This window comes from Equus asinus, chromosome 26, assembly GCF_041296235.1.
Source record: "Equus asinus isolate D_3611 breed Donkey chromosome 26, EquAss-T2T_v2, whole genome shotgun sequence".
Lineage (NCBI taxonomy): Eukaryota > Metazoa > Chordata > Mammalia > Perissodactyla > Equidae > Equus > Equus asinus.
Window position 1 is genome coordinate 31,753,244 of NC_091815.1, and position 26,117 is coordinate 31,779,360.

General features: G+C 60.0%; 2 protein-coding genes and 1 long non-coding RNA gene across 5 annotated transcripts; 2 read left to right on the plus strand and 1 right to left on the minus strand.

Annotated features, from left to right (window-relative positions):
• Nucleotides 1-1,755: 1,755 nt before the first annotated feature.
• On the minus strand, nucleotides 1,756-8,849 carry LOC106845161 (uncharacterized). Its single transcript, XR_006520379.2, has 3 exons — nucleotides 8,544-8,849; nucleotides 5,526-6,679; nucleotides 1,756-2,866 (listed from the first exon to the last, which is right to left on the minus strand). It is a non-coding gene; the product is annotated as an uncharacterized lncRNA (long non-coding RNA).
• A 1-nt stretch (nucleotide 8,850) lies between these two features.
• On the plus strand, nucleotides 8,851-22,317 carry CCDC9 (coiled-coil domain containing 9). 3 transcript variants are annotated; one of them, XM_070498465.1, is made up of 15 exons: nucleotides 10,125-10,273; nucleotides 10,771-10,844; nucleotides 10,997-11,101; nucleotides 12,741-12,842; nucleotides 13,017-13,265; nucleotides 14,905-14,988; nucleotides 15,074-15,247; nucleotides 15,789-15,970; nucleotides 18,159-18,205; nucleotides 18,308-18,440; nucleotides 18,870-18,960; nucleotides 19,048-19,438; nucleotides 19,757-19,849; nucleotides 20,831-20,880; nucleotides 21,422-22,317. In XM_070498465.1, exons 2-15 carry the CDS (start codon nucleotides 10,842-10,844, stop codon nucleotides 21,437-21,439), a joined length of 1,722 nt encoding a protein of 573 aa, XP_070354566.1. In that variant the 5' UTR covers nucleotides 10,125-10,273; nucleotides 10,771-10,841; the 3' UTR covers nucleotides 21,440-22,317. The 3 variants fall into 3 exon arrangements, with proteins under 3 accessions (XP_070354568.1, XP_070354566.1, XP_070354567.1); XM_070498466.1 differs by lacking the exon at nucleotides 10,125-10,273 and adding an exon at nucleotides 10,308-10,507; XM_070498467.1 differs by lacking the exons at nucleotides 10,125-10,273; nucleotides 19,757-19,849; nucleotides 20,831-20,880; nucleotides 21,422-22,317 and adding an exon at nucleotides 8,851-8,989 and having other exon boundaries at nucleotides 19,048-19,747.
• A 92-nt stretch (nucleotides 22,318-22,409) lies between these two features.
• On the plus strand, nucleotides 22,410-23,423 carry INAFM1 (InaF motif containing 1). Its single transcript, XM_070498468.1, has one exon. The coding sequence runs from the start codon at nucleotides 22,650-22,652 to the stop codon at nucleotides 23,079-23,081; it is 432 nt and encodes a 143-aa protein (XP_070354569.1). The 5' UTR covers nucleotides 22,410-22,649; the 3' UTR covers nucleotides 23,082-23,423.
• The last annotated feature ends 2,694 nt before the right edge of the window (nucleotides 23,424-26,117 follow it).

Sequence of the window (26,117 nt, forward strand, 5' to 3'; positions counted from 1 at the left end):
GTGAGCCAGCGGACAGGGCTGGGAGGTGAGGTCCCGGAGCGGGTTAGACGGCGGTGAGGACTTGAGAGCTTTGACTGAGTGAGGAGGGGGCCCCGGGCGGGTGTGAGCGGAGAGGCACGTGAGCGGACTTCGTTCTAACGGGCGCCCTCTGGTGGCCAAGTGGGACCAGGGAGCCCAGCGAGGAGGCGACGGGGATAAGGGGACAGGACCACGGGCCCAGAGAGGAGGCTGCGGGGTCAGATGGAAGGTGGAGCCGACGGGATTGGTGAGGATGTGAGGAAAGAGGGAGGTTTTGGCCTGAACAGCTGGAGGGATGAAGAAGCCGAGAGAATAATAATAATAAATAAATAAATAGTTCTCACATTCTGTGCACCTACCCTGCGCCCGGCCTCGTTAAATCCTCATGGCCATCCTGAGGGTGGGGGGCGGAGGTGGGAGACGGAGAGGGTTCTGGATTTATTTAGAAAGCAGGGTCCGCATGACGGGCTCCGTGGCTGGCTGTGGGTTCCCCGGCTGACAGCCTCGATAGCAAACACACATAGTGTGTGGCTGCCACTGTTCCCGGCACCTCGATCATATTATCTTTTTTAATCCTCACGACACGCTATCAGTGGCCCCATTTTACACGGGGGGAAACTGAGGCACAGAAAGCTTGCGTAGCTGGCCTCCGCACGATACCACTGAAAATCATATATCAGTTTATTATAGACGTGCTATCGGCTCCGGCAGTCAGGAAGAGCCCTCTGGGTTCAAATCCCCGGCGGGGCATGTGACCTCGGGCAGCTCACAACATCTCTGGGCTTCGCTGTTGGGCTCCATCAAATGGAGAGGATGAGAGTACCGGCGGCTCGGGGCTTCTGGGACGAGTGGATGAGGTGACGCCCTGCCGTAACTAAGGGCGCCCGAGATGCAGAAAATGCTCTCTCGGTGTGAGTGCAGACTCTCTAAGGGCTGGGGACCCAGCGCTAGACAAGCCAAGGAGGGCCTTAAAGCAATCAGGAGAAAACAAACATCCCTTCAAGGGGCCTGCACGCTTTGAGTCGTGCGCAGCCTCCTCCAGGCAGGCCCCCCTGATTGCCTCCCTGCCTCTTCCCAGGCTCTGCAGAAGCTTAGCTTGTCTGTCCCTCGGCCTGTGCTGCGTGTGCCAGAGAATGTGACACCCTTTGCCTCCCATCAGGCCGGGCTGGGCCAGCCTCAGTCTCCCTTTCCACCTTACAGCTGGTGAATGAAGCCACCGTATTCCCTTCCTCCACCCGGGACGCCCCCATATTCACTTAGCTTGGCCCGCGTTGCACTCTGGTCTCTGCTCAAATGTCACCTCCTCAGAGAAGCCTTCCAAGACCATCTCTGGCCCCTCACCCTGCCTTTTTTTGCTCCAGAGCGCTCCTATTCCTTATTCATTTGTTTAGCTATTTATTATCTGTCTCCTTTTGGAGAAAGTGAGCTCCATGGCGGCGGAAGACATGCCTCCAGCACCGCTGTACATTCGAATCCCTATCTTACAGATCGAAAAACGAGAACGAGGCCCCGCACAAAATAGGTTTTCACGGTTCCAGGACTGTTTGTTGAATGAATGCTTGTCGGGCTTCTAAAGCGGCAGGGAGCGCGCCACACCGCCCCCTGGTGGCGAGCGGGAGACTCGCACGGCAAAAGTCAGCCCGGATGACCATCGCGTTTCCCCGCAGATCGTCACGCAGCCTGATGGTGCTGTACCAACGCTAGAACTGAGATCCCTTCCACCTATAAACGCAAAGTATTTTTGATGATTGTTTTTTGAACTTGCACATTTTATTTCCAAAATTCTTTAAAACATTTTATTATTATTATTTTTTTGGGTGAGGAAGATTGGCCCTGAGCTAACATCTGTACCCATCTTCCTCTATTTTGTATGTGGGACCCGGCGACAGCACGGCCTGATGAGCGGGGGAGTGTGTCCGTGTCCAGGATCTGAACCTGCGAACCCTGGGCTGCCCAAGCAGAGTGCACGAACTTAACCACTATGCTACCCAGCCAGCCTCATGAAATCCTTCAAACTGAGCCATAACTGAGATGTTTCTGTAAACCCCACAAATCCCAAGTGTAAAGTTCCATGTAATCAGCCCCCGGGGGGAAGAAACAGAACATTGCAAGCCCCTGGGACCTTCCCTCACGCCCCATTCCAGTCATAGCCCCCTGGATGATCCCCCTCTTGAGTTCGAACAGTAGATGTGGGTTTCGCCTGTCCTAGAACTCCGTGTAGATAGAGCCACGCAGTCTGCCCTCCTTGGCGTCCGTCTGGCTTTTGTCACTCCGCGTTGCGGCGCACGGGGCAGACTGTCCATTTGCGGTTTTGTATAGTGTCCCTTCCATGGGATTTCTATAGCGCTCCACCCCCACGAGCTTAAACAACAGAAATCCATTTCCTCACACTTCTGGAGGCTGCAAGTCTGGGATCAAGGTGTCGGTGGGGCTGGCTTCTTCTGAGGCCCCTCTCCTGGCTTGTAGGTGGCTGCCTTCTCCGTTTGTCCTCGCATGGTCTTCCTGCTGTGCATGTCCGTGTGCTAATCTCCTCTTCTCATAAGGACACCAGTCACATCGGGTTAGGGCCCTGACCCTAATGACCTCACTTAACCTTAATTGCCTCTGTAAAGGGCCTATGTCTAAACAAGGTCACGTTCTGAGGTCATGGGCGTTAGGACTTCAATACACGAATTTTACCGTTGGGTAAAGCCGTCCGTGTGGACTTGCTGGCTCGTGGGGCACGTACGTAGGACTCGCCGCACAGCAGTCGGAGCATCTGACATCCCCCCAGCAGTGCGTGACAGTCCCGGCTGCTCCACGTCCTCGTCAGCACTTGATATTGTCGGGCCCTTGAATTTGAGCCACTCTGTGGTTGGGAAACACAGAGGATTAGTTGCATGGTTTCAGTACAGCCTGAATCTGAAATTGTACTGTGCTCTGTTCAGAAATTGACCAGGGCCAGGCACCGTTTCTGATAATCACGTCACCACCGCAACCCCGCTTCTGGAATCAAAGTCACATCAAAGTGTCTCCCCACAACGTCCTGTGTAGTCGGCTGTCCCAGCTGCTGCGTTCAAGCTGAATCTGTCTATCTATCTGTCCATCCAACATCTATCTCTTCATCTATCTATCCAGCTGTCTACCTATCTATCCATCCACTCATCCTTCTATCCATCCATCACCTATCCATCTATCCATCCATCCGTCTATCCATCCATCAGCTATCCATCCATCCTTCTATCCATCTGTCATCTATCTATCCATCTACCCATCCATAATCTATCCATCCATCCATCATCTGTCTCTTCATCTATCTATCCATCTGTCCACCAATCTATCTATCCATCCGTCACCTATCTATCCATCTACCCATCCATAATCTCTCTCTCTATCCATCCATCATCTCTCTTCATCTATCTATCCATCTGTCCACCAAGCTAACTATCCATCATTTATCTCTTCATTTATCTTTTATCATCATTTATCCATCCATCATCCATAATCTATCTATCCACCCACCCATCTATCCATCCATCCATCCATCATCTCTCTCTTCATCTCTCTATCCATCTTCCACCCATCTGTCTATCCATCCAGCTATCATATATCTATATCTATATTTATATCCATCCATCCTTTATCTATCTATCTATCTATCTACCTACCTACCTACCTATGCACACAGGTACACACACACACTCTTAGCCCTTTCTCAAAATCTCAAAATCTAACCAAAGGCTGTTGACAACATTCCACTGGCGAGCGTTCAGATTCTCTCCTGCTCAGTCACATTTGATGTAAGTAGGCGAAAGTGTCCGACTCATTCTTTATGTTTCCCACTGAAAATGTACTAATGCATTTTTACATTTGTTGCTTTCATACAAATTCCTTTCCTTTCTCCTTTCTGTTACAGTTAGGTTATTATACTGATTTTTACAAACAATGGATGTAGGCAGGATGTGTGATCTATGTGTTTCCTCCCAGGACGGGACAAGGGGTGTTACGAAAATAGTTCTGTCGTAAAGGGCGTTTGGGATGCGATGCATTGGGACCTGCTGGTCCAGTGGGTTGGGGAGACTGAAGGCTCCATGAGAACTGGGTTGCTTTAGTCGTTCAATACGTGTTGAGACCTACTGTGTGCATGGCCCTGTGGTGGACAGTGCTGGGGACACAGCAGTGACAGACAATCCCGGCCCTGCCCCCACAGGGCTCAGCGTCCAGTGGGGGACACAGACCCACCCGTGGACAGGGAGGACCCTGAATGGGCAGGGCTGGAATGTGGGAATCCAGGGGGACCGGACAGCCTCGGAGGCATCTGGTCTTGCCTGGGGTCAAGGAGGGCTTCCTGGAGGAGGTGACACCCAAGCTGAGCCATGGAGGATGAGGAGAACTTAACGAGAAGAAGACGCCAGGAAGGGTGTTCCAAGCAGGAGGAACAGCCTCTGCCACAGCCCAGACATGCTGTTTTCAAGGAACTGAGAACGCTGTTCAGTGCGGCTGGAGTAGGCTCCCGGCCTCGGCCCCATCGACATTGGGCTGGATAAATCTCTGCTGTGAGGGCCGTTCTGTGCACAGTAGGAGCTTTAGCAGCTCCCCGGCCTCGCCCCACGAGATGCCAGTAGGACCCTCTCCTCAGCTGTGACAATCAAAAACGTCTCCAGACATGGCCAATGTCCCCCGGGGGGCGAAACTGCCACTGTTGAGAACCGCTGGGTGAGAATACGGAGCGCGAGGACCCGAGAAAGGGAAGGACGTGGCCGGGAGGGTCTGCGGAGGGCTGGCTGGACCGAGTCAGCCGCACCCAGGGCGCCTGGGGCGGCCTCCGCCTGTCTGAAGGGCTCCACGGGGCACCGGCCACAGGAGGCTGGAGTCCCGGGCACGCGGCTCCCATTCTGGCCCTGCCACCGTAGTGGGGAATTATGGCCCCCAAGGTGTGTCCCCCCGGCACCTCAGAACACGACCTGATTTGGAATTGGGGTCTCTGTGGATGTAGTCAAAGTAAGGGGTCTGGAGAGGAGGTCATCGTGGGTTAGGGCGGGCCCTCAACCCCACGGCAGGTGTCCTTGCAAGAGACAGAAAAGGAGCAGACACAGAGACACGGAGACGAAGGCCCCGGGACGACCGAGGCGGAGCCTGCAGTGAGGCGTCTCCAAGCCAAGGAATGCGGAGTACCCCGGAAGCCGCCGGAAGCGAGGAGAGCGGCCTGCAACAGCTCCCTTATCAGAGCCTCCGGAAGGAACCGACCCTGCACACAACTTGATTTCAGACTTTGGGGCTCCAGGACTGCGAGAGAATAAACTTGGGCTGTTTGTTTTGTTTTTGTTGCTCTTTTTTTTTGGTGAGGAAGATTGGCCCTGAGCAAACATCTGTGTCCATCTTCCTCTATTTTATATGGGATGTCACCTCAGCATGGCTTGATGAGCTGTGCTAGGTCCATGCCCAGGAGCCAAACTGACAAATCCCGGGCCGCCGAAGCAGAGTGAGTGAACTTAACCACTCGGCCGTGGGGCCGGCCCCGTACTAACCTTTTCCAGCTGCTTTTCCAGCTGTGGTCTTTGCATTCCTCGGCTGGTGGGCCCTTCCTCCATCCTCAGGGCCAGCAGTGTAGCATCTTGCTCCTGTGTCACACAGCCTTCTTCTGTGTCAAGGCTCCCTCTGCTTCCCTCTTATCAAGACGATTGCACGGGCCCCCTGGACAGTCCAGGAGCACCTCCCCATCGCAAGATTCTTACCCACATCGGCAAAGTCCCTTTTGCCGTATAAATTGACATTCGCAGTTTCCAGGGACCAGGGCATGGACATCTTTGGGAGCCATTATTCATCCTCCCCGCCTCCCCCAACAGCCCAGTGGAGTGGGCACTATCCTTACCAACATTTTACAGACAAGGACACTAAGGCTCAGAGAAGTTAAGGAAGTTCCCCAGGGTCCCACAGCTCTGGAGGCAGAGCTGGGATTTGAACCCAGGCAGCCTGGCCTCCCAGTCCACAATCTCACCTGCTCTTCCCACTGTCTCTGCAGGGTCAGGAGGCCCTGGGTTCAAATTCCACATCGGCCGCTGAGTCATTGGGCGACAGGGAGGGGCAAGATCAGGACTCCGGGGCTTGTGCTGGTGGCCTCGCTCCAGGCAGACGGACAGTGCGTGCGAGCTCGGCTGACCTTCGGATTCTTCCCGCTGGGCGTCCGTGTCCTCGTCTGCGAAGCGGGGATCGCGACGATGCTGCCTTGTTGCTCAGCAAGTCCTGGTGGACACGCTGCCCCAAGGCGGGGCCTCAGGGTCCAGCTCACTCTCGAACTTCTCTCCTGGTCCCCAACAGACACGCAGAGAAGCGCTCAGTCTCACTTTTACATCAGGGAGAGGCAACTCCAACCAGATTGAGACACCGCCCTTTGGGCGTCAGATGCGCGAAAATGAGACAGTGGTGAAGCGTGGCGGGGCAAGGCGGTGGCTGAGCCGCTCCTGTCCCGTGCGGGCAGCGGACGCGGGCACAGTGTCCGGGCTGAGCTGCCACCCTCCGAGCTGGCTCTCCCGTGAGGCGGTTGCCACGTAGCCCCGGGTCCCTCGTCTCCACCGGTCTGTCCGGCATGGTGGGAGCCGTCCTGGCAGCCTCGGGCTCCCGTATTCGCTCTCTTTCTTCCAGAGCGCTTCCAACTTTGTACCACCTTCTCTGTTCATTTTCCCTGGAAAGTAAAAACATGAATTAACCTCTGACCCCTCAGTTTGTCTCCTGAGAAGCCATAATAATGGTCTCCATGTATCGAGAACGCAAAATATTTCTGGCCTTGTCAAGCATGTTATGTGTATTAATTCATGAGCCCGTTGAATTCTGCACAACGTACCTACTAGGGAGGTGTTACGAGACGTATTTTACAGATGAAGAGCTGAAACCCGAAGTTTCTTATGTTGCCCAAGGTCACACGGTTGGTAAGTGACAGTGCCAGGATTCCAACCCAGGCCTTCTGGCGTCAGAGTCCACGGTCTTAACTGTGACATTATGAGTCCTTTTTTTTTTTTTTTTTTTTTTGGTGAAGAAGATTGGCCCTGAGCTAACCTCTGTTGTCAATCTTCCCCTCTTTTGTTTCTCTTCCCAAAGCCCCGTACATAGTTGCATATCCTAGTGTACCTCCTTCTAGTTCCTGTATGGGGGACGCTGCCACAGCATGGCTTGACGAGCAGTACTACGTCTGCACCCAGGATCCGAACTGGCGAATCCCGGGGTGCCAAAGCAGAGTGCGCGAACTTAACCGCTGAGCCACCGGGCCGGCCCGTATGAGTCTTTTTAAAGCAAGGTCACAGATCACGGACTCGCAATATGTGGGCCTAGAGCGCTCAATGCATCACTGTTGGCAGTCTCCCCAAATCGGAAACAACTCAAACAGCCGTGAGACTGGGGGCAGGTTACGGCCCATCTCTAGGACGGAAGATCACACAGCAGCTTAAAAGGTCGTCAACCATCTGTTGCTAAGTTAAAGGTACAGAATTTCAGCGCAGTAGATATACTATTTGTCTTATAAAAAGGAAAGAAAATAGTAGTACTAAAGATTCACTCCTTTATTAAACAAATATCTTTTGAGAGCCTGCTGGGTACGAGACACCGTTGGAAGCACTGGGACATAGCCGGGTAGAAAACAGACAACATAGGGGCCGGCCCGGTGGCCAGTGGTTAAGTTCATGCACTCTGCTTTGGTGGCCCAGAGTTCGCAGGTTCAGATCCCGGGTGCAGACCTACACACTGCTCATCAGGCCACGCTGTGGAGGTGTCCCACATACAAAATGGAGGAAGACTGACAACAGATGTTAGCTCAGGGCCAATCTTTCCCAGCAAAAAACAAAAAAAGAAAACAGACAATGTAGTGGAGGGGACAGACAGTGGACAAGATAAGTAGGTAAAACATACATTAGTTTAGAGGGTGAGCAAGAAAATGGAAAAATAAAGTTGGAAGAGGAAAAGGGATGGGAGGTTTTGCAATTTTCAAATGAGTGGTTACAAGAAGTCCCCTAAAAGGAGGTGACATTTGAATAAAGAGCTGGAGCAAATGATGCCGAGAGCTTGGCAGGCGCCTGGGGAATTACATACGAGAGCACTAAGCTGTATGTGCAGAGAAGGCCTCTGAAAGGCCAAGGGAATCTGCTCCGCCCACTTATAACTGTCATCGCCTCCGGTAAGAGTACCCCATAGCATTTATCATCAGTTGCAATAATAGGTTCACTACATCTCACTTCTGGTTGATGCATATAGCCTCCTGGACTCTGTAGTCAAATCCTGCTGAACTCTTCTCTGAGCTTCTTCCAGCTCCCCGAATGCACCAAGCTCACTCACCACAGGGCCTTTGCACATGCTGTGAGTCCTCTGCCTGGACAGCCAACCCCTCTCACCCTCAGGCCTCTCCTCCTCCCTCTCTGGCAAGGCATCTCCCACATTTCTGTTTGCTGTTATTTCTCCTTTCCTTGCCCCTTCCCTCATGAGGGGTCTGCCTGGTCCATCCCCTTGGCCTCCCTCCTACCCCATCTCCCCTGGCACAGAGCCTGGCGCGCCATACTGACTTCGAGACTGAAGGAGCGCGTCTCTGGGCTGAAAACGTTAAGCTTCTACACAGACTCGAACACTGCACTGGCAGGAGGGTGGGCGACCCCCGTCCCGGCACCAGCCCCACCGGTAGGCTTCCGGGAGGCAGCGCCCCATGCCTGGCACCTATGTATTGGACCCAGGATAAGAGAGGAAGCAGGCAGAGGCCACAGAGGACGCTGTCGCCTTCCCGGAGGGAGGTAACCCAGGCCGAAGGAAGCGGGACGGGCCTCCGGGGCCCCTCCACCCGCGGGGACGCGGCGCCTTTAAGGCTCCCGGAAGCGGGCCGGCAGGAGCGGAAGTGACCCTCTTTATTTCCCCTCTTCACGTGGTGCGGGCGGGAAGTGACGCGCGCGGCCCGGGAGCTGCGGACGCCGAGGCCGACGGAGCCGGAGTCGCGGACGCCGCGGGGTCTCCGGGACAGGTGACCGGGGGAGGGGACCGGGAGCGCGCCCGCACGGGCGGGGCCTGGCGCCCTACGTGGGGGCGGGCGCGGGCGAGGGAGCGAGCCCCCGCGGGGGCGGGGTCGGAGCGCCCCGCGGGGGGCGGGGACGGGACGCCCACTTGGGGAGCTCGGGGGCGCTGGCGGGGCGGGGGGCGGGCGCCGGGCGTGCCGGCCCCAGCGTGGGTGGGCAGCTGGGGGCGGGGCCGAAAGTTGTGCCCGGGCTGGGGGCGGGGCCAGAGTGTTGCCCTGATCTAGGGGGCGGGGCCGGGGCTGGCGGATTCCTCTGGGGCGGGGCCGAAAGTTGTGCCCGGGCTGGGGGCGGGGCCAGAGTGTGGGCCGGAGAGCCAGGGGGCGGGGCCGGGGCTGGCGGACAACGCTGGGGGCGGGGCAAAAAGTTGTGCCCGGGCTGGGGGCGGGGCCAGAGTGTGGGCCGGAGAGCCAGGGGGCGGGGCTTGGGTGGTGGCCGACCACCCTGGGGGCGGGGCCAGAGTGTCGGTCGTCCCGAGAGCTGGGCGGCGGGGCGGGGGCCGGGGCCGGCGGACAACGCTGGGGTCGCGGCCAGAGTGTCGCCCTGAGAGCCAGGGGGCGGGGCCGGGGCTGGCGGACATCGCTGGGGGCGGGGCCAAAAGTTGTGCCCGGGCTGGGGGCAGGGCCAGAGTGTCGCCCCGAGAGCTGGGCGGTGGGGCCGGGGCCAGAAAGTTTTGCCGGAGTTGGAAGTGGGTCCAGATCGTTGGCCGGGAATTCAGGGGCGGGGCCAAGAGGTTGCAGGGGACCCAGGAGGCGGGGCCAGGGGCTGGCGGGGCGTGCTGGGGGTGGAGCCAGAAAGTTTTGTGGGCGCCAGGGGCACGTCCAGAGCGTTGGCGGGGCAGCCGGCAGCAGATCCAGAACCGAGGGGGCGCCTGGGGCGGGAGCCAGGGGGCGTGACCAGAAGCTTGGCTGGGCAGATCGGGGCGGGGCCAGAGCGTGGGCTGGCTAGCTGGGGGCGTGGCCGTTGTAATAACGCGAGACGGAGGGGGCGGGCTCAGACTGTTGCCCGGGGATCCAGGGGGCGGGGCCAGAGCGCTGGCTGGGAAAGTCGGCAGCGGGGCCCGATTAATCACGCCGGCGTGTGGGCGGGGCCGGGGAATCTGGCGGGAAAGGCGGGGCCGGAGAGTTTGTCCCGGCCCCGCAGCCCGGGGCGTTCCCGACCGGGTCGAGGCCGGAGCTCTTTCCCGGAAAGCCGCGGGCAGGCCGGGGAGAGTATCCATTAGGGAGGTCTAGCCAGTGGGTACCGGCCCATTTTCGAAATTTTTGCAAGGGTTCGGGGCGGCAGCATCACTTTTCTCAGGATGCTGGAAGCGGGTCTTGGAAACCCCCGAGGGAGGCCTGGCTTAGAATGTTCTCTGGGGATCTGGGCAGCCAATAGGCGTGGAGTTCGAGCTGTTTTTGAATGTGGGGTTATAGGACGTTTCTGAAACTTTCCTGGGAAAGAAGCGGACCTAGGCTGTGCACGGGGATGTGAGCGGCACCAGAATGGGCACGGGGAGGTGGGCCTAGAACTTTCTGGTACAGGTTAGGGGGAGCGGCTATATCTGAAGCTCTCTTGACAGAGGTCGGAGTTAAAGCTCTCAGCACAGGGCTGTGGAGGCTGGACTAGAATCTTCGTTTGGAAGGGAGCAATGCTGGACGTTTCCCTAAGCAGGGCCTGGGCCACAACTTTCGCCCGAGGAAGCAGACTAGGGAGGCATTGGCCTTAGTCCTCCTCTTCCCTCTGCCCTCAGGAACCCCCAGTGCTGTGTCCAGATTCTGCAGGAGAGGTTTGGTGGGTCCCCGGCCCCATCCAGCCAGCAGAATGGTGAGATGAAAACTGGGGTCTCTGGGATCTGAGCTGTGGGGCAAGGGGCTTGGGAGGAACTGCCCCCGGGGCCAGACTCAGACCCTGGATTGAAGGGCCCAGGGGTGGGTGTAGGTTTTTCCTACCCTCTCTCAACTGTCTCCCGCTCTCAGTCAGCCACGCTGGATCTGAAGTCAAAGGAGGAGAAGGATGCTGAGCTGGACAAGAGGATCGAGGCTCTTCGGAGAAAGAACGAGGCCCTCATCCGGCGCTACCAGGTGCCCTAGCCCCGCCCTGGGAGACCCCATCCCCTCTTCCCCGCAGTGAGTTTTTCTCACCTCTCCCTTCCTTCAAACGTTTTCATGGCTCCCCATCGCTTTCTGGATAAAAGCGGAAGGCCTTAGCCTGGCCTGCCTTCCTTCATTCCATTGTTCATTCATTCATTTTCACACATTCATCAGGGTCTTCCCTGTAGCTGGGCATGTGCTCAGTGGTGCTGGGGATGCAGCTGTGACCATGACAGCCCCGGGCCTGCCCTTTTGGGACTCACAGTCCAGTGGAGCCACAGATCTGTCTTCACACAGTGATGACCCAGAGTGGGCAAGGCTGGGATGGGGGTGCTCAGGGGTCTGTGGGAGCCCCGAGGGGGCTCTTCACCCAGCCTGTGGGTTGTTCGGGAGGGCTTCCTGGAGGAAGGGATTGATTCTGAGGCTTGAAGGGTGAGTCGACCTTAGCCGGTTGTAGAGGAGAGCGGAAGATGTTTCCAGCAGAGGAAACAGTTTGTGTAAAAACTTGGAGCTTAAAGTAGGAGGATCAGTTGTGGGAGGTTGACCTAGAGGGGTCAGCAGGGGCTAGGCTGAGAGTTGGGACTGTCTCTTGAGGGCACTGGGAAGCCATGGAGGGCTTTGACCAGGAGTGGGACAGGTCAATAGAGGTTTTTAGGAGGGCTTCCCTGGCTGCTGGCTGGTGGTGGATGGGAGGAGGCGATACTGGAGACCGCAGACCAAGGACGAGGCCGAGGCAGGGACCTCGTCGGGGGAGGGGGTGCCTGGCCTCGGGCAGGGCTGTCGGGAGGACCTCCAGGACTGACAGGCAGGGGTGGGAGGTGGGGAGAACGAGGGAGGCTCCAGGACGAGGGCCAGGTCTCTGTCACAGGTGACAGAGTAGGTGTGGGGCTGTCCCTGAGATGGGGCAAGGAGTGGGTTTCATTTCTTCATTCTTCATGCATTCATTCATTAAAAAAAAAGCATATCTAGTTTCTGTTGTGTGCCAGGCGGCCTTGGCGGCCCAGGGTATACGTCAGTGAACAGAGCAGACCGCTCTCCTGTCCTCGGGCAGGTTCTGCTGCAGAGGGAAGGCAGACAATAAGCAAAATACACATAATGCCAGGGAGGGGATGAGGGGTGGGGGAGAGAATGGCAAGGAAGCTGGTTTCTGTAAGCTGGTCAGGGAAGGCCTCCCTGAGAAGGGGACACGTTCAAGGACACCCCTGAAGGAGGTGAAGGACTGAAGGATCTCTGGGGCAAGAGTGTTCCTGGCAGAGGGAGCAGCAGGTGCAAAGGCCCTGAGGCAGGTCTGAGCCTGGTGTGTTCTAGGAACAGTGAGGAGGGCAGAGTGAGTGAGGGGTATAGAGTGGGGGTTGAGGTCAGGGTGGTAATGAGGCCAGGCCCTGTAGGGCCCCACAGGCTATGGGAAGCCTTCGGCTTTTGCTCAGAGATGGGCACCACAGGAGGGTGCTGAGCAGGTGAACAGCATGGTGTGGTCTCGGGGAAGATGCTGAAGGGACCAGCTTTCTTGTTGAGAGCTCAGGGGCGAGGCCTGAGCTGGGGGCAGACTTGGGAGAGTTCAGGAGGCTGTGGGAATCCAGCTGGCACACGGGACCCCTGACACTCCCGTATGTCTATTGTTTGCCCCTAGGAGATTGAGGAGGACCGTAAGAAAGCTGAACTCGAGGGCGTCGCGGTGACAGCCCCCCGGAAGGGCCGCTCAGTGGAGAAGGAGAATGTGGCAGTTGAGGTGGTGAGCTCCACACTGGGGTGGGGACCAGTGGCGGGAGACTTGAGACCCAAGGCCTGAGAACCATCCCAGTGGCCCCAGACCTGTGGGCCTCCATCCTGGCACTGCCCTCTGGGCCTGGGGTGTCCCAGTCTCCTTGTCCCAGTGACCCTACATTTCCTCTCTCCCCACTTCCAGGAGAAGAACCTGGGGCCCTCCCGGAGGTCTCCTGGGACCCCGCGGCCCCCAGGGGCCAGCAAGGGAGGCCGGACGCCTCCCCAGCAGGGGGGCCGGGCAGGCATGGGCCGGGCCTCCCGCAGCTGGGAGGACAGTCCAGGGGAGCAGCCTCGAGGAGGAGCTGGGGGCCGTGGCCGGAGGGGCCGGGGCAGGGGGTCCTCTCATCTCTCCGGAGCCGGAGATGCCTCAGCTGCTGACCGCAAATCCAAGGTAGGGGCCGGGGAGGGGCTGGCGTCCTCTGCCTGCGGCTCTGCGCTGTCTTGTCCCTCTCTGTTCCTCCTCTCAGTGGACTGTCTTCCCGTTCATCCGTCTGTTTGCATCTCTGTCTCTCTTTCAGCCCCTCCATCCTCTTCCCCTCTCCCCTCCCTCCTCCCTGGACCAGCGCTGTGTGTTCTCTCTCTGTCTCCCCTTTTGTCGCTCCGTCTGCTGTGTGCTGGCCCGCCCTCCCTGCTCGTCCAGTTCTTGCTCCTCTCTCTCTCGCGCTGTCTGTCTGTCTGTCTGTCTGGCGGACTCTGTCCAGTGCACGTGCCCGCTCGCTCTGTCGGTCTCCCACCCTGGATATATTTGCGGGGAGCGGTGAGATTCCTGTTGTAGCCGCTCCCACCGCCCCGCAGGTCGGCAGGGTGGGTGGCTACCTGGCCCTGTGGCTTAGAGCCCGCCGTGGCCTGGGGTCACCCTGGCTCTGTCAGTTCCCTGTCCTCGGGCAGCTCGCCTCCCATCTGGGAGCTTCTGGCTTCTCACTCTTAAACCGGAATAATAATCAGATTTAGAGGGTGTTACGCGCATTCTGCGACATCAGGCATTGAAGCCCTCGGAGTCAGCACCAGTGTTACTTATAGATATTGATTATTTGCCCATGCTAAGTTGCTATCACAAAGACCCCAAAATACCGTGGTTTAAATCAAGTGGAAGTTTCCTTCTCTCTCGTGTGCTGAACCCTGGGAATGGAACCGTCCTCAGCTGCTTGGCCGTGAGCTCGCCTAAAATTCTGTTACCGTGGAGGAAGGGAGAATGGCGGGCCACCGAGCCATCTGCCTAGTCATTACTGTCATCATTACTGTGGCAGCCGTGCTGTGTGGGGGTCCCCAACTCCTCTCCCCGGTTCCTTGTTTTGCTGGAAAGATTCACAGCAAAGACGTGTTACAGGGAAAGACAGAAAGCCAATTCAGCAAAGGGAAAAGGTGCGTGGGCTGAGGTCTGGAGGAATTTCACCCAGTGGACTCCCACAGGCTGTGCTTAATTCCTCTGGCACTCAATCACGCTAACGTGTGAAGGATTGTCTACCAGGGCCTCCTTAGGGACCTAGCACTCAGGGTGTTTATTGGGGGCTGAGCACGTGGGTCCCCTCTGCCTAGTACTACCCCAATGCCAGAGCCCATGAGGAAAGTGGGCATCCAGCAGACGCCGTATTGCTTACACAAGCAAAGCACAGTGAGCCCCCCTTATCCTTGATTTTTCACTTTTCCTTCCCGAGGCCCCAGGGCGTGGTTGTATATCCTAGCTGCAAGTCGTTCTGGTTCTTTTATGTGAGCTGCCCCCACAGCATGGCACCTGACAGAAGGGTGGTGTGGTTCCATGACCGGGAACCGAACCTGGGCTCCCAAAGTGGAGCGCCCCCCCACTTTAACTGCCGGGCCATCAGGGCTGGCTCCCCCCGTATCCTTTACCTGTTGACGGGAACAGACGGAAAGCCACATGCTCAGGCGCCAGCCAAGGGCCGGCCTTGGAAGCTGGCCTGTCTCAGGAGAGGGGCCCAGGCCGGCGGTGCTGACTCTCCTGCGCAGATGGGGCCACACGCTCGGGGTGAGGGGTTGTTCCTGACACCCATGTCCCTGTCTCTGTGCCCCAGGAGTGGGAGGAGCGGCGCCGGCAGAACATTGAGAAGATGAATGAGGAGATGGAGAAGATCGCGGAGTACGAGCGGAACCAGCGGGTCAGTGCCGCGGGCGTCCCCACGGTGGGGCCGAGCCGCCCGGGCCCCGGGGAGCCCACCAACGCCCCACTCCCCGTGCCCGCAGGAAGGCGTGCTGGAGCCCAACCCCGTGCGGAACTTTCTGGATGACCCGCGGCGCCGCAACGGGCCCCTGGAGGAGCCGGAGCGGGACCGGCGGGAGGGCAGCCGCCGGCACGGGCGCAACTGGGGGGGCCCTGACTTCGAGCGGGTGCGCTGTGGCCTCGAGCAGGAGCGGCAGGTGGGTGCACCCTGGCCTGTCCCGTCCTGCAGCCGGCCTCTCGCCTCGGTGGCATCTGATCACCGGGTGTGGGCCGGGCACAGCGGGGAGCGAGGCGGAGCAGGGGACAGCGTGGCATCCCTGGGCTTAGCCTTTGACCCCTAAATTACTTGTCATTTTGGTGATGTCCTCTCGTCCCTAACGTGAGTGATGTTTACCAGGCACCTGCCAGCACCCAGGCGCTGTGTTAGGTGCTGGCTGAGTCGTTAACAAGGCAAAGCCCCTCCCTAACGTGGTTTATTCTGGTGGGAACTAAATAAACGAGTATGTAATAAGATGTCAGCTAGTGCCAAATGCTGTGAAGAAAATTCCAGCTGGGTGAGGGGGTGGAGGACAGAGAGATCTGGGGTGGCCTCTCCGAGCAGGTGCACGCGAGCAGACCCGGTTCTCATGTCCGCCCTGTCTCCCTCTCTGTGTGTGACCGTGTGTCATCTGAGAGGGCCTGGGGGACGGGAGGGGCGGGTGGTGGAACAGGGCCTGACTGCCTGTCCGCTGGGGGCAGGGCCGCCGGGCCGGCCTGGGCGGTGCTGGGGACATGACGCTCTCCATGACGGGCCGGGAGCGGTCGGAGTACCTGCGCTGGAAGCAGGAGCGGGAGAAGATCGACCAGGAGCGGCTGCAGAGACACCGCAAGCCCACCGGCCAGTGGCGGCGCGAGTGGGATGCCGAGAAGACCGATGGCATGTGAGTCTCCTCCAGCCGTGGCCGCGACTTCTCGCTCCCTTCACTCTCTCGTTTCTTGTCCTGCGTATCCGTTAGCGGTGGCCACGGTAATGCTGCGTAACCGCTGCCAAGTCTCTGTGGCGTATGAAAGCGTTGCCTTCTCGTGTGTTCACGGGTCAGCTGGGTTCGGCTGATCCAGGCTGGATGGGAAGCTGTGGGTCCAGCCGGGCGTGGCTCCTCGACACAGGTTCTGGCCGTGCATTCTGTGCCGCTTGTGTTGGTTCTGGGGTGCGGGCTGCGGGGGCAGCTGCCTGGGGAAGCGCTGGTCATAGCATTGGCAGATGTGCGAGAGGGAGAGTGGACACACTTTGCCATCGTCTTGGCCGACAGACCCAGCCTCGCCGGGGCGGGCACTGCGACTCTGCCCACGCTAATGGATGATACTGTGTCGTGGCTGCATCGCGAAGGGCGAGGATGTGAATTCTGATGGCGGGAGGGCATGAAGAATTGCTCACAGTGATCAGACGTCTGCCTCTTCCCTTCATCCCTCCAGCCCGTCCCCCGCCCACCCAAACACCTTATCCTAGTGGCGTTGTTGTCCTCGAGTCTGACTCTGTCCCCTTCTGGGTCCCAGGAAACAGCCAGTCAGTCAAACTTAAAGCGAAGGCATTGTTGCGTCCTTGACAGAAGGACCAATTTCCACACCAGAGATGCCGACAAACCACAGTCTTAAATTGGCAGCGTTGGTTTTTTCCCACCACCCTCTATCCTTTTCTGCGTTGGAAGTTTTCACGCCTCTAGCTTTTGTTGTTGGCGCCTGCCAAAGACAGAGGATCTTGTCTGTGTGCCCGGTGGTCGAGCATTTATTTTTGGATTGTGAGCTAAGCTTGTGCAAGCATGAGAGAGATTTCGTGCATATAGCGTAGCTGATCTTTCTAAGGTGTCTGCGGCCAGGCTTTTGGGGAGATGTTCTCAGGGTTAAAAGTGAGAAAGTAATTGTTTTCTCGTGTCCCCAAAGCAGTCAGCAGTCAGTCTCATTAATGCACGTGTGCACTGATTTCATCAGCAAATATTTATTGAGTCCTTCCTGTGTGTCATGGAAGGTTCTAGGTGGTGAGGATACAGCAGTGAAGAAAATACTTCTGCCTTTACGGAACTTTGAGTCTAGTGGGAAAGATAGGCAATGAATAGATCTGACATCAGGTCACAAAGAATAACAAAGCAGAGTATGGAGAGAGATGAGGCTATTGTTTTAGACTTAGGTAATATATCTAAGAATATATGATTATGTTAGATGAGGGTTCAGGAAGACCTCTGAGCTGAGGTCTGAAGGAGATGAGGGAGCCGGCCACTGAAAGATCTGGGGAAGAATGTCCCAGGAACAGCAGGTGCCAAGGCCCTGAGGCAGAAGCTCTGTGTGGTAGGAGAACCTTCTTAGCTGGGGAGGTGAGAAAGAGTAATAGGAAATGAGGCCAGACAGGAAGCTGGTGTTGATGCAAATAATCAATAACCAATCTGTAGAGAAAAAGATAGAGTGTTATTTATTGAGCCTAACGTGAGGACTAGCCTGGAAGTGTTTTCTTCCCAGGGGAGAAAGCCCTCTGGAGAAGCGTGGTTTACAGTGTGGTTATATCCCATTTCAGAACAAAGAACACACATCAAGCATGACGGGAATACAACTTTTTTCCCCAAAGTCACAAGGGGATGTTTTGCTCCCATTTAGCAGGTCCACAGGTTGTCTGGGAAGAAAAGCTTACCGTCGGAGAGAGGGAGGCAGTCATCCCTGTCCTGAGCGCGTGCTTTGCATGGGGACGTGTGTGAAGCAGACGGACAGTGCCTGTGTGGCGGGCCGTGGGTCAGGCTGCTCTGGGAAAAACGACTTTGAGGCGAATCAGATTTAAACCAGAACGGCTTCCCCACATACCTCAATATGCGGAAACTTCTTTTCATCACTGGGGATCACGTACTTTCCGAATGTTTGTTCTGGAGGGTCCCACACTCATCTTTTCTTTCTGAATTTGTCACAGCGCTGTCAGATTTGCCCCCTGTCCATCACCTGGTCCCGTCCCCCTCGGATCAGGGACCCCCTCTGGTGGGCCACCTCTCCTTCTGTCATCTTCATCTCTCCCGGGCCCCCGCCTCCCCCTCCTCTTCCCACTCTCGCTCCCGCTGCTCTCGCGGCTCACCCCTTCTCCCTTCTCTTTCCCAGGTTCAAGGATGGCCCAGCCGCTGCCGCGGACCCACCCCACCGCTACGGTGAGTGGGCGGCCTCCGGTGGGGAGAGGCAGCTGGCTGGGGCAGGTGTGGCCAGTGGTTTGGCTGCACCCGGGCCCAAATTCCTCCTGGGTTCTCTCGCAGATGACCAGGCCTGGGCCCGGCCTCCCAAGCCCCCCACGTTCAGGGAGTTCCTGTCTCAGCACAAAGCCGAGGTCAGCCGCAGGAAGAGGAAGAGCAGCCGACCCCAGGCCAAGGCAGCCCCCCGTGCCTACAGGTGGGGGCGCCCCTGCCCCTGGCGTGTGCACCGCACCAGCGGGGCCGTGTGGCTCTCTCCCTGGTGGCTCTCGGACTGTGTATGCGTGGGACGTCTGTCTGTCCTGTCTCGGCTTTGGCCCTTGTCTCTGTGGGTCAGGCACTTGGTTGAGGGGTGGGGCCTGGCTCCGCTTTATCCTCATCTGTCCCCTCCTCTCCTTCCACGCATCTCTTCTGCCACTTGCCCCCCTTCCATCTCTGTCCCTGACACCTGGGGACACAGCCCGCCGTGTCCTCTGTGCCCCAGCCCACCGGATCCTCACCTGGAAACCCCGCAGGCACTCTCTCCCCCAAAGCTGAATTTGACACCTCTTCTTGGGGGAGGAGCTGGAGGTGGGCACCCCCTTCCTCCTGTCCTGCCGAGCTCAACCCTCTCCTCTGTCCCCGCCAGTGACCACGATGACCGCTGGGAGACGAAGGAGGCTGAGTGCCCCGCCCCTGAGGCCCCACAGCCCACTTCCCTCGAGGAGACGCCTGTGCAGGTAAGGCGGGCTGTGGTCTCCGTGCAGGGGGCGTGGGGGTGCCCAGGGCCCACACCCTCTCCCTGACCTGCCTGGTGTCCCCCACAGCCGCCTGAGACCCCAGCCCCTGCCCACCGGCCTCCGGAGGACGAGGGGGAGGAGCATGCGGGGGAGGAGGATGAGGGGGAGGACGAGGAATGGGAAGACGTGAGTGAGGACGAGGAGGAGATCGAGGAGGAAGAGGAGGCTGACGAGGAGGAAGAGGAACCAGCCCCCGACCACCGCCCCCCCGAGGCGGAGGCCCCCAGGAGCCCCACCAGGGAGCAGGCCCACCAAGAGCCGTCTGGGCCCGAGGAACCCCTGCCTCCTCCCCCGGCCCCCGCCACGCCTTCCAGCCCCTTCTCGCCCCCCGGAGGCCACCAGCCCGTGTCCGACTGGGGCGAAGAGATGGAGCTGAATTCTCCCCGGACCGCCCACCCGGCTGACGCCCTCTCTCCGGGTGAGGCCTGGCCTTTCGGAAATGCATGAAGCTGGCTGCTTGTGTGTGTGCTGGAGGGGAGCACGGGCAGGCGGGCCCCTGGGGGCTGGGCCCCGGGACCCCGTGTGCCCCACCGCCCCGCGGGCTAGGGAATGCCCAGCCCCAGATCCTGCCCCTGCGCTGGGCCATTCAGAGCCCCTCCCCAATAAAGAGTTCACATCCTCAAATGACATTCCCCAAGTGTGTCCTTGAGCCCCCCTCCCTCCCCAGGGCCTTCTGTCTTGGGGTGGGGGGATGTTTGGAGGGGGAGGGGCTTGACTGGGCCTCCCCCTTCCCCAGGAGGTGACCAGCCAGCCCCTGCCTGCCTGGAGAGCGGGCCCAGCCTCCCAGGAACCCAGCAAGCTGAAGAGGAGGGGTCTGAGGCAGCTCCAGGTGGGGGAGTGGACAGGCCGGCGGGCGGGGCTTGCTTCCTTCCTCGCCCTCTTCCTCTGGGGCTGAGGGGAGGAGGGCTTGGGGGCAGTAGGATGGGGTGGAGCTGGGGCTCCGCCTGGGGGTGTGGGCTGGAGTGGACCTGGGGCCAGGTGAGAATGCCGGGAGTCCGTGGGAACGGAGCGCAGGCCGAGGGGGTGGGGCCAAGGTGCGGACTTGGCGGGGGGCGTGGCTGGGAGCTGAGCGTGGCCCGGGCCTGAGGGTGAGGGGGCGGGGCCAGGGGATTTGGAAAGTCCTGTAAAATCAAGGGGTTGGTTCAAGGGGTGGGGCCAAGGGCAGGATGAGATTTAAAGGAATCAAAAGTAAGAACGGGGAGTGGGGGGCAGTAGTGGCTTTAGCTGTGGGCGGGATTAGAGTTTTGGGGTGTAACCCAGTGCGGTAAATAAGAATAAAAATGCAGACCCAGTTAGAATGTCGGGCTAGCAGACTCAGGAGCGAGAGGCCCAAGCCCCATCTCTCTCCGGCCCACCGGTGGGAGCCCGCTTGTGTACCAGGGACCTCCGCCGAGGAGTGGGGTTAGGATTCGGGGGCAGAGGAAGGTCTGGTTAGAACTCGGGGGGGCCTAGGAGGGCATGAGGGAGGTTTGCTTTAGGGCCCGTGAGGTGGGGGCGGGGAGGGCAGTGGGGGGATGGTGGGCGAGGCCGGGGCGCCCAGGCGCGTTGTCTTTGGGCCGCGTGTTGGTCAAGTGACCGGGATCTCGCTGTCCCAGATTGTTTCCTCGAGTGTGAACAGGGTTCTGCTGGGGTGCATGCTCCTTTGGTCTGCTGCGGGGAGGAAAGGACTCCGAGACCCCGAAGCCACTGAGCGCGGGCCGGCTGTAGCCAGGCTCACTGGGATGAGGGGCCGGGCTGGACAGGGCTGTCCCGGGTGCTGGGGGGAAAGGGGGCCTGGTTGCCCTCCACTGACCGCCCCTTCTTTCCCCAGAGGCGGGCCCCGAGGGCCAGGAGACGGCGGAGATCACCGACTTCCAGAGGGTGCGTTTCTGCAAGGTGGTGGCGGCCGCTCCGCCACCGGGGGCCGCCCGCTGACCGCGCCCGCCGCCCGCGGCCTCCGCGCTCTGCACTAACTCGCGCCGCCTCACTCCTCTGTCCTCCGCTTCCGCCACACTCCAGCCGGGAGAGGGTTACATGTAAGGGGGGAGGAGCCAGGGACAGGGACCGGGGTGGGGCCAGGGCAATAGCCCAGTTTCGCAAGTGGGGGGCGCCGTGGCCCCGGGATGGGTGAGACGCCCCCGAGTGCCTGGCCCGGTGCCAGCCCCCGGGCCGAGTTTCCCGCCTCCAGGAGCTTACACCTGGGCCATGGCAGATAGCGGGTGACTCTCCCGAAGGACTCGCGTTAGTCAGCCACCGGCCCGCCTCTATTAAACGCGGCGCTTCCGCTACCCCTTGAACTGTGATTCCGCGGGGCCAGGCCGGACTGCTGCGCTTGGCGGGCTTGTCGGTGGCGGAAGAGGCGGGAGGAAGGGGTCTGCCCTCCTCCGCCCCGCTGATCCGTCTTCCCTCCCCCCTCCCGCAGGCCTCTCCGAATTCCTGAAGACGCTGCCGGGAGGGGACTGAAGCCTCCCCGCCTTGCTGGGGAGGGGGCGGCAGGAGGGGGTTAGTCTGCAGCTCCAGGCTGTGCTCTCTTCTCCCAGGAGCCCACTCCGGACCCCCATGGCTCTAGGGAGACGCAGAAATTGAGGGGGCTGGGGGAGGGGCGTGATTGCGGTGTGGGGCGGAGCTGGTGCTCCGGGGCTTGAGTTTGGACCTTGGGACAGCCAGCATAGAGGAGGAGGCAGGTCCCGCGAGGGGCGTGGTCAGTGCCTGGGCGGAGCCAGCACCCTGGTGGGCGGAGTTAGGACGGGACAGCGTTAGGATGCGGGTGGGGCCACGGGACCGGTTTAGAGGGGCGTTCCTAAGGCTGGTGTGGCGCACAGCCACCGGCAGAGGGCGTGGCTAGGATGCGGTGCTGGAACTTCTGGGGTGAGGAGGAGGAGACGGGTGGGTCCTAGACTAGAGAGGGGTGAGGCCAGAGGGAGAGGAGGGCGGGATCGAGAGCTGGAGTAGAGTCTGGAGTAGAGAGGCAAATTAGGATGGGGCGGGGCTGCGGCTGGGGGCGGGGCTTTCGAGGCCTGAGCCTAGCGAGGGGCGGGGCTAGGAGGTGGGGCTAGATGCCTGGAGGAAATCTGAGTCCCGAAAGGGATGGGGTTAGGGCGCGGGAAGAAGACCAGAAAAAGAGGATCGTGGGGCTTCACGCTGGGGCGGGCTTGCATTTAAGAGGCGTGGCCTGGCAGGAGGCGGCTGGGCCGAGACCTGCGCTTGAGGAAAAGCCAAGTGTTGCAGCCCGGGGGCGGGGCCGGAGCCCAGTTGGGCCGGGGTCGGGGGGGTGTGGTTAAGCCTTAGCTTGATTGTGGTTGGCCGGATGCTGAGGAGGGGGCGGGCTTGGGGCGCGGGGGCGTGGCCATGCTGGCGGGGGCGGGGCTGGGCTGGGCGGGGAGATTTAGAGCGGGGAGTGGTGCTCCGAGGGGGCGGGCCTGGGCGGGAGCGTGGCCACCCTGGCGGGGGCGTGGCTGGGCGAGGGTGGTTTAGAGCGCGGAGGCGGCCCTCGAGGGGGCGGGCCCAGGGCTCGGGGGCGTGGCCCTGCCGGAGGGGGCGGGGCTGGGCAGGGAGACTTAGGGCGCGGGGGCGTGGCCTTGGAGGGGCGGGCCCAGGGCGCTGGGGCGGGGCCTGCGCGGGCCGCAGCGCGGGGCGAGTGGGCTGAGGGGATGCGGGGCCCGAGCTGCGTGGGCGGCGGCGGCGAGAGCCCGGGCGGCGCGGGGCTGAGCGAGGCCCCGCGGGGCCGCTGGCTGCGCCTGGCCCCGGTCTGCGCCTACTTCCTCTGCGTCTCGTTGGCCGCCGTGCTGCTCGCCGTCTACTACGGCCTCATCTGGGTTCCCGCGCGGCCCGCCGCCGCCGCCCCCGCCGGCCCGCCGCCTAGCGCGCCCTTGCCTCCGTGCGCCGCCCGCCCGGGCGCGCCGCCCGCCCCGCCGCCCGCCGCCGCCTCGGTCTCCTGCCTCTTGGGCGCCCCCGGCGGGCCCCGACCCCAGCTCGAGCTGCCGCGCAGCCGCCGCCGCCGCCGCAGCGACCCCAGCCGCCGCCCGAGCCGCCGGATGCCGGGAGAGACGCCGGAGGCCGCGGGGGGGCGAGGACCCGGGTAATCCTCTCTCCCACTCAAGCTGGACCGCCGGCCCTGGGGAGCCCGGCGCCCCCACCGCGGATGCGCCGCTCCCGCTGGGCCCGGGCTGCTGCTTCGTGACATCGCCCAGCATCCTCCGGAGCCGTCATCCTGAAGAATGGGGTCGATGGGGAGCCGGCTGGGGGCCTCGCCCTTCGCAGCTCCGCCGCCGTCAGGCCGGGTCCTCCACCACCTGGCAGACCTCGTCCGACATCTGCCTCCTGACCCTCCCTCCGTAGGATTCTGAGCAGGAGCCCGCAGCCCGCCCTCCTCGGAATCTCTGTATCCGTATGTCCACCTGCAATAAACTCCGGCTCCAGCTGCCTCGCGTTGTGTCTGTCGTGTTGTCTGCAGAGGGGCCCCCTCGAGATTGTGAGGGGACGTCCTTCCTGGCGTCTGATCTTTGTCTTCCTCTGGGTGGTCTGTGTGAGTTCTCCGCTTCCCTAGGTGGCTCTTTTTCGTTTTTCTATGGACGTTCTGTAGATTGGGGAGGGGGGATTTCTATTTGTAGCTGAGGTAGGTGGTCAGACTGTGAAGGACTTCCCAGTTTTTTGCATGCGTGGGGCAGAGGACAAGTGTCTCTGGAGAGGAACAGGGTTCAGTGTCTTGTCACAGCACAGGAGCCGAGAGCAGAGGTGGGGCGATTTGGGGCAGGAACGGGGCTTCTGGGAATTGTGATTAGCTGGATCACAGTGTGGGGGGGAGGCTGTGCGGCTGAGATGTCAGGATGCTGCGGGGAGGGGAACGAGGCCTCCTTCCTGGGGTTTGGGGGGGCGGTTTCTCTGCCTCCCTGGAAATCACAGAGGAAGTTATCAAGGCTCTGCGCTGCCTTTGAAGGCTGCAATGCTGCTGGTAAACTGAGGCAGAGGAACTCAGGTCCTGCTGAAGGAGGTAGAGGTCGTGGAGTCCGTTTTCCCGCCCTGAATACTGAGGCCTGGCTGGACCTTACAGGCAGGAAGCTGTTGTCCTGCCCAGCCTCCTCCCTTGAACTGGAGTTTCCCAGGAGGGGAAGCTGAGCCTCCGCCTTCGGGCATCTGCGGGTATGGACTGGGCTGGGAATGTCCGTCCCTCTCTTTGTCGGCCCTCTTCCTCTCTACTCCTCTAGCACCACTTCCCAGAGGGTGACCCCAGACCGAAGGGGAACTCAGGAAGCCAGCCCCCCTTCACAGATAGCATCAGTGGTGGTTAGGGGCGCTGATTTCAGGGCCAGGATGCTCAGATTCAAATCTCAGCTCTTCCTCTCAGTAGCTCTGTGACTCTGGGCCGGTTATTCAACCTCACTGGTCCTATAAAATGAACATAATAGTATTTATCTCGGAATTTCTCTGAGGATTTAAGCAACTAGGGACCTAACATCCTTAGAGCAGCGTCGCATATCTCCTCTATCTCTCGGGGCTTTAAAAACCACAGCTGGGATCCCGAGGGCTAGATGTCAAGTGAGCCTGGAGCCCCGGACAGCGGCGCGTGGTGAGACGGGGGGAGGGAGTCCATCTCCGTTCCCGCGGGGCCCCCCTCTCTCCAGTTTCCTCCTCTCCTCTCCCAGCCCCGGTTGTCCTGACCTCCTGGTTGCTCTTCTGCTCTCTGGGTCTCCGTCTCTCTGTGTTTGTGTCTCTGTCTCTCAGCATTGTCCCTGTCCCTCCCTCTCCTCTCTCTGACTCGCTCTCAGCTCTGTCGCTCGCCGGCCCAGCTCGCTCTCTCTTCCATCTCCCTTCTCCACCTCTCCCCCCGCATCTTGCCCAGACACCCCCCACTGGCTCCCCTCCTGCCCCCCCTTCCCCCCTCCTCCCCTAGTTCAGCCTCCCCGGCTCCCTTGTCTCCTATCCTTTCTTTGTCTCTCTTCCTGTTCCTCTCAGTCTCTGTTTTGGTCGCACGCTCTCAACCTTTCATTAAAACAAATATTTTTGGGGCATTTACTATGTGCCAGGCCTTATTTTAAGCACTGGGGACACAGCAGTGAACAAAGGAGGCAACAATTCCTGCTCTCAATGGAGCTGACATGTTAGGGGAGACAGAAGAGAAATAGGATGAGAAAAACTTAAATATGTGTTATTTCAGGTGATAATAAGCACAAAGGAGGAAAATAATCAGAGTAAAGGTGACGGGGAGTGAGGGAGTTGCTGGTTCCTGGATAGAAGCTGAAAGGAGTGAGGGCAGGGCATACAGATCTAGGGGGATAGTGCTCCAGGAAGCAGGAACAGCAAGTGCAAAGGCCCTGAGGCATCCGGGGGTCCGAGAACTGGGAAAGGGGAGGGGAAAGGGGGCACGGGCTCAGAGGAGCCTCAGGCTGGAACACAGCTCTGAGAAAGGCGGGGGCGGGTGTTATGGGGGCCCTGGAGCAAAGGTCGCCCATCAGAGGAGTCCTGGGCCAGGGGCGATAGGCTGGCACTAATACCCGCTGTGTCTGTCATTGGGAGCTGCCCAAGGGAGGCACAGCCTTGGCACCAACGCGGTGCATCTGTCAGACAGCTGTGCCCTCAGCAGCAGGGTCTCTTAAAGGGAGATCAGCAGCCCCCTTCGGTGGCCACCAGAGGGACCCAAGCCATTTCTAGTTCTTTCTGTGCCCAGGGTCGGCCTCATCCCCAAGCGGCGCACGGACCGGGCGCCCGTGAGCTCCGCATCCCCATCCCTGGGCGATGGGGAGGCCTGGTCCCTCCGGGTGAGCCAGAGCTGTCCTTCAATCTAATTGGATCAGTGACGCGGTCACGTGACAGCCCGGGACCCAATGCCCGTGCGAGTGGAAAGCAGGTAGCCATCCCAACCCTGCAGCCCACCTGCAAGGGCCGGGCCCGCCAGGAGGGGGCGCCGAAGAGCCGCCGTCCTTCTGGATCCCGCCGCCCCCCCCGCACGCCCACCCCGGGATGGAAGATTTACCATCAGGGCGGGAATATATGCAGAGGCACGTGCGAGGGGCCTGCTCCCAGAATCCTGTATCCCCCATCCGACATTCCCAATTCCAGAAAGCTCTGACAGGCAAAAGGTGTTTCTTTGGGGGATGATTTTGGCCCGCTCTCACGTGGTG

Coding starts and splice junctions, on each gene's coding strand:
- CCDC9 (XM_070498465.1), top strand. Junction 12,843..13,016: donor AGAATGTGGCAGTTGAGGTG/GTGAGCTCCACA, acceptor CCCCACTTCCAG/GAGAAGAACCTGGGGCCCTC. Junction 18,961..19,047: donor TCGAGGAGACGCCTGTGCAG/GTAAGGCGGGCT, acceptor TGTCCCCCACAG/CCGCCTGAGACCCCAGCCCC.
- INAFM1 (XM_070498468.1), top strand. CDS start 22,650: ATGCGGGGCCCGAGCTGCGTGGGCGGCGGCGGCGAGAGCCCGGGCGGC.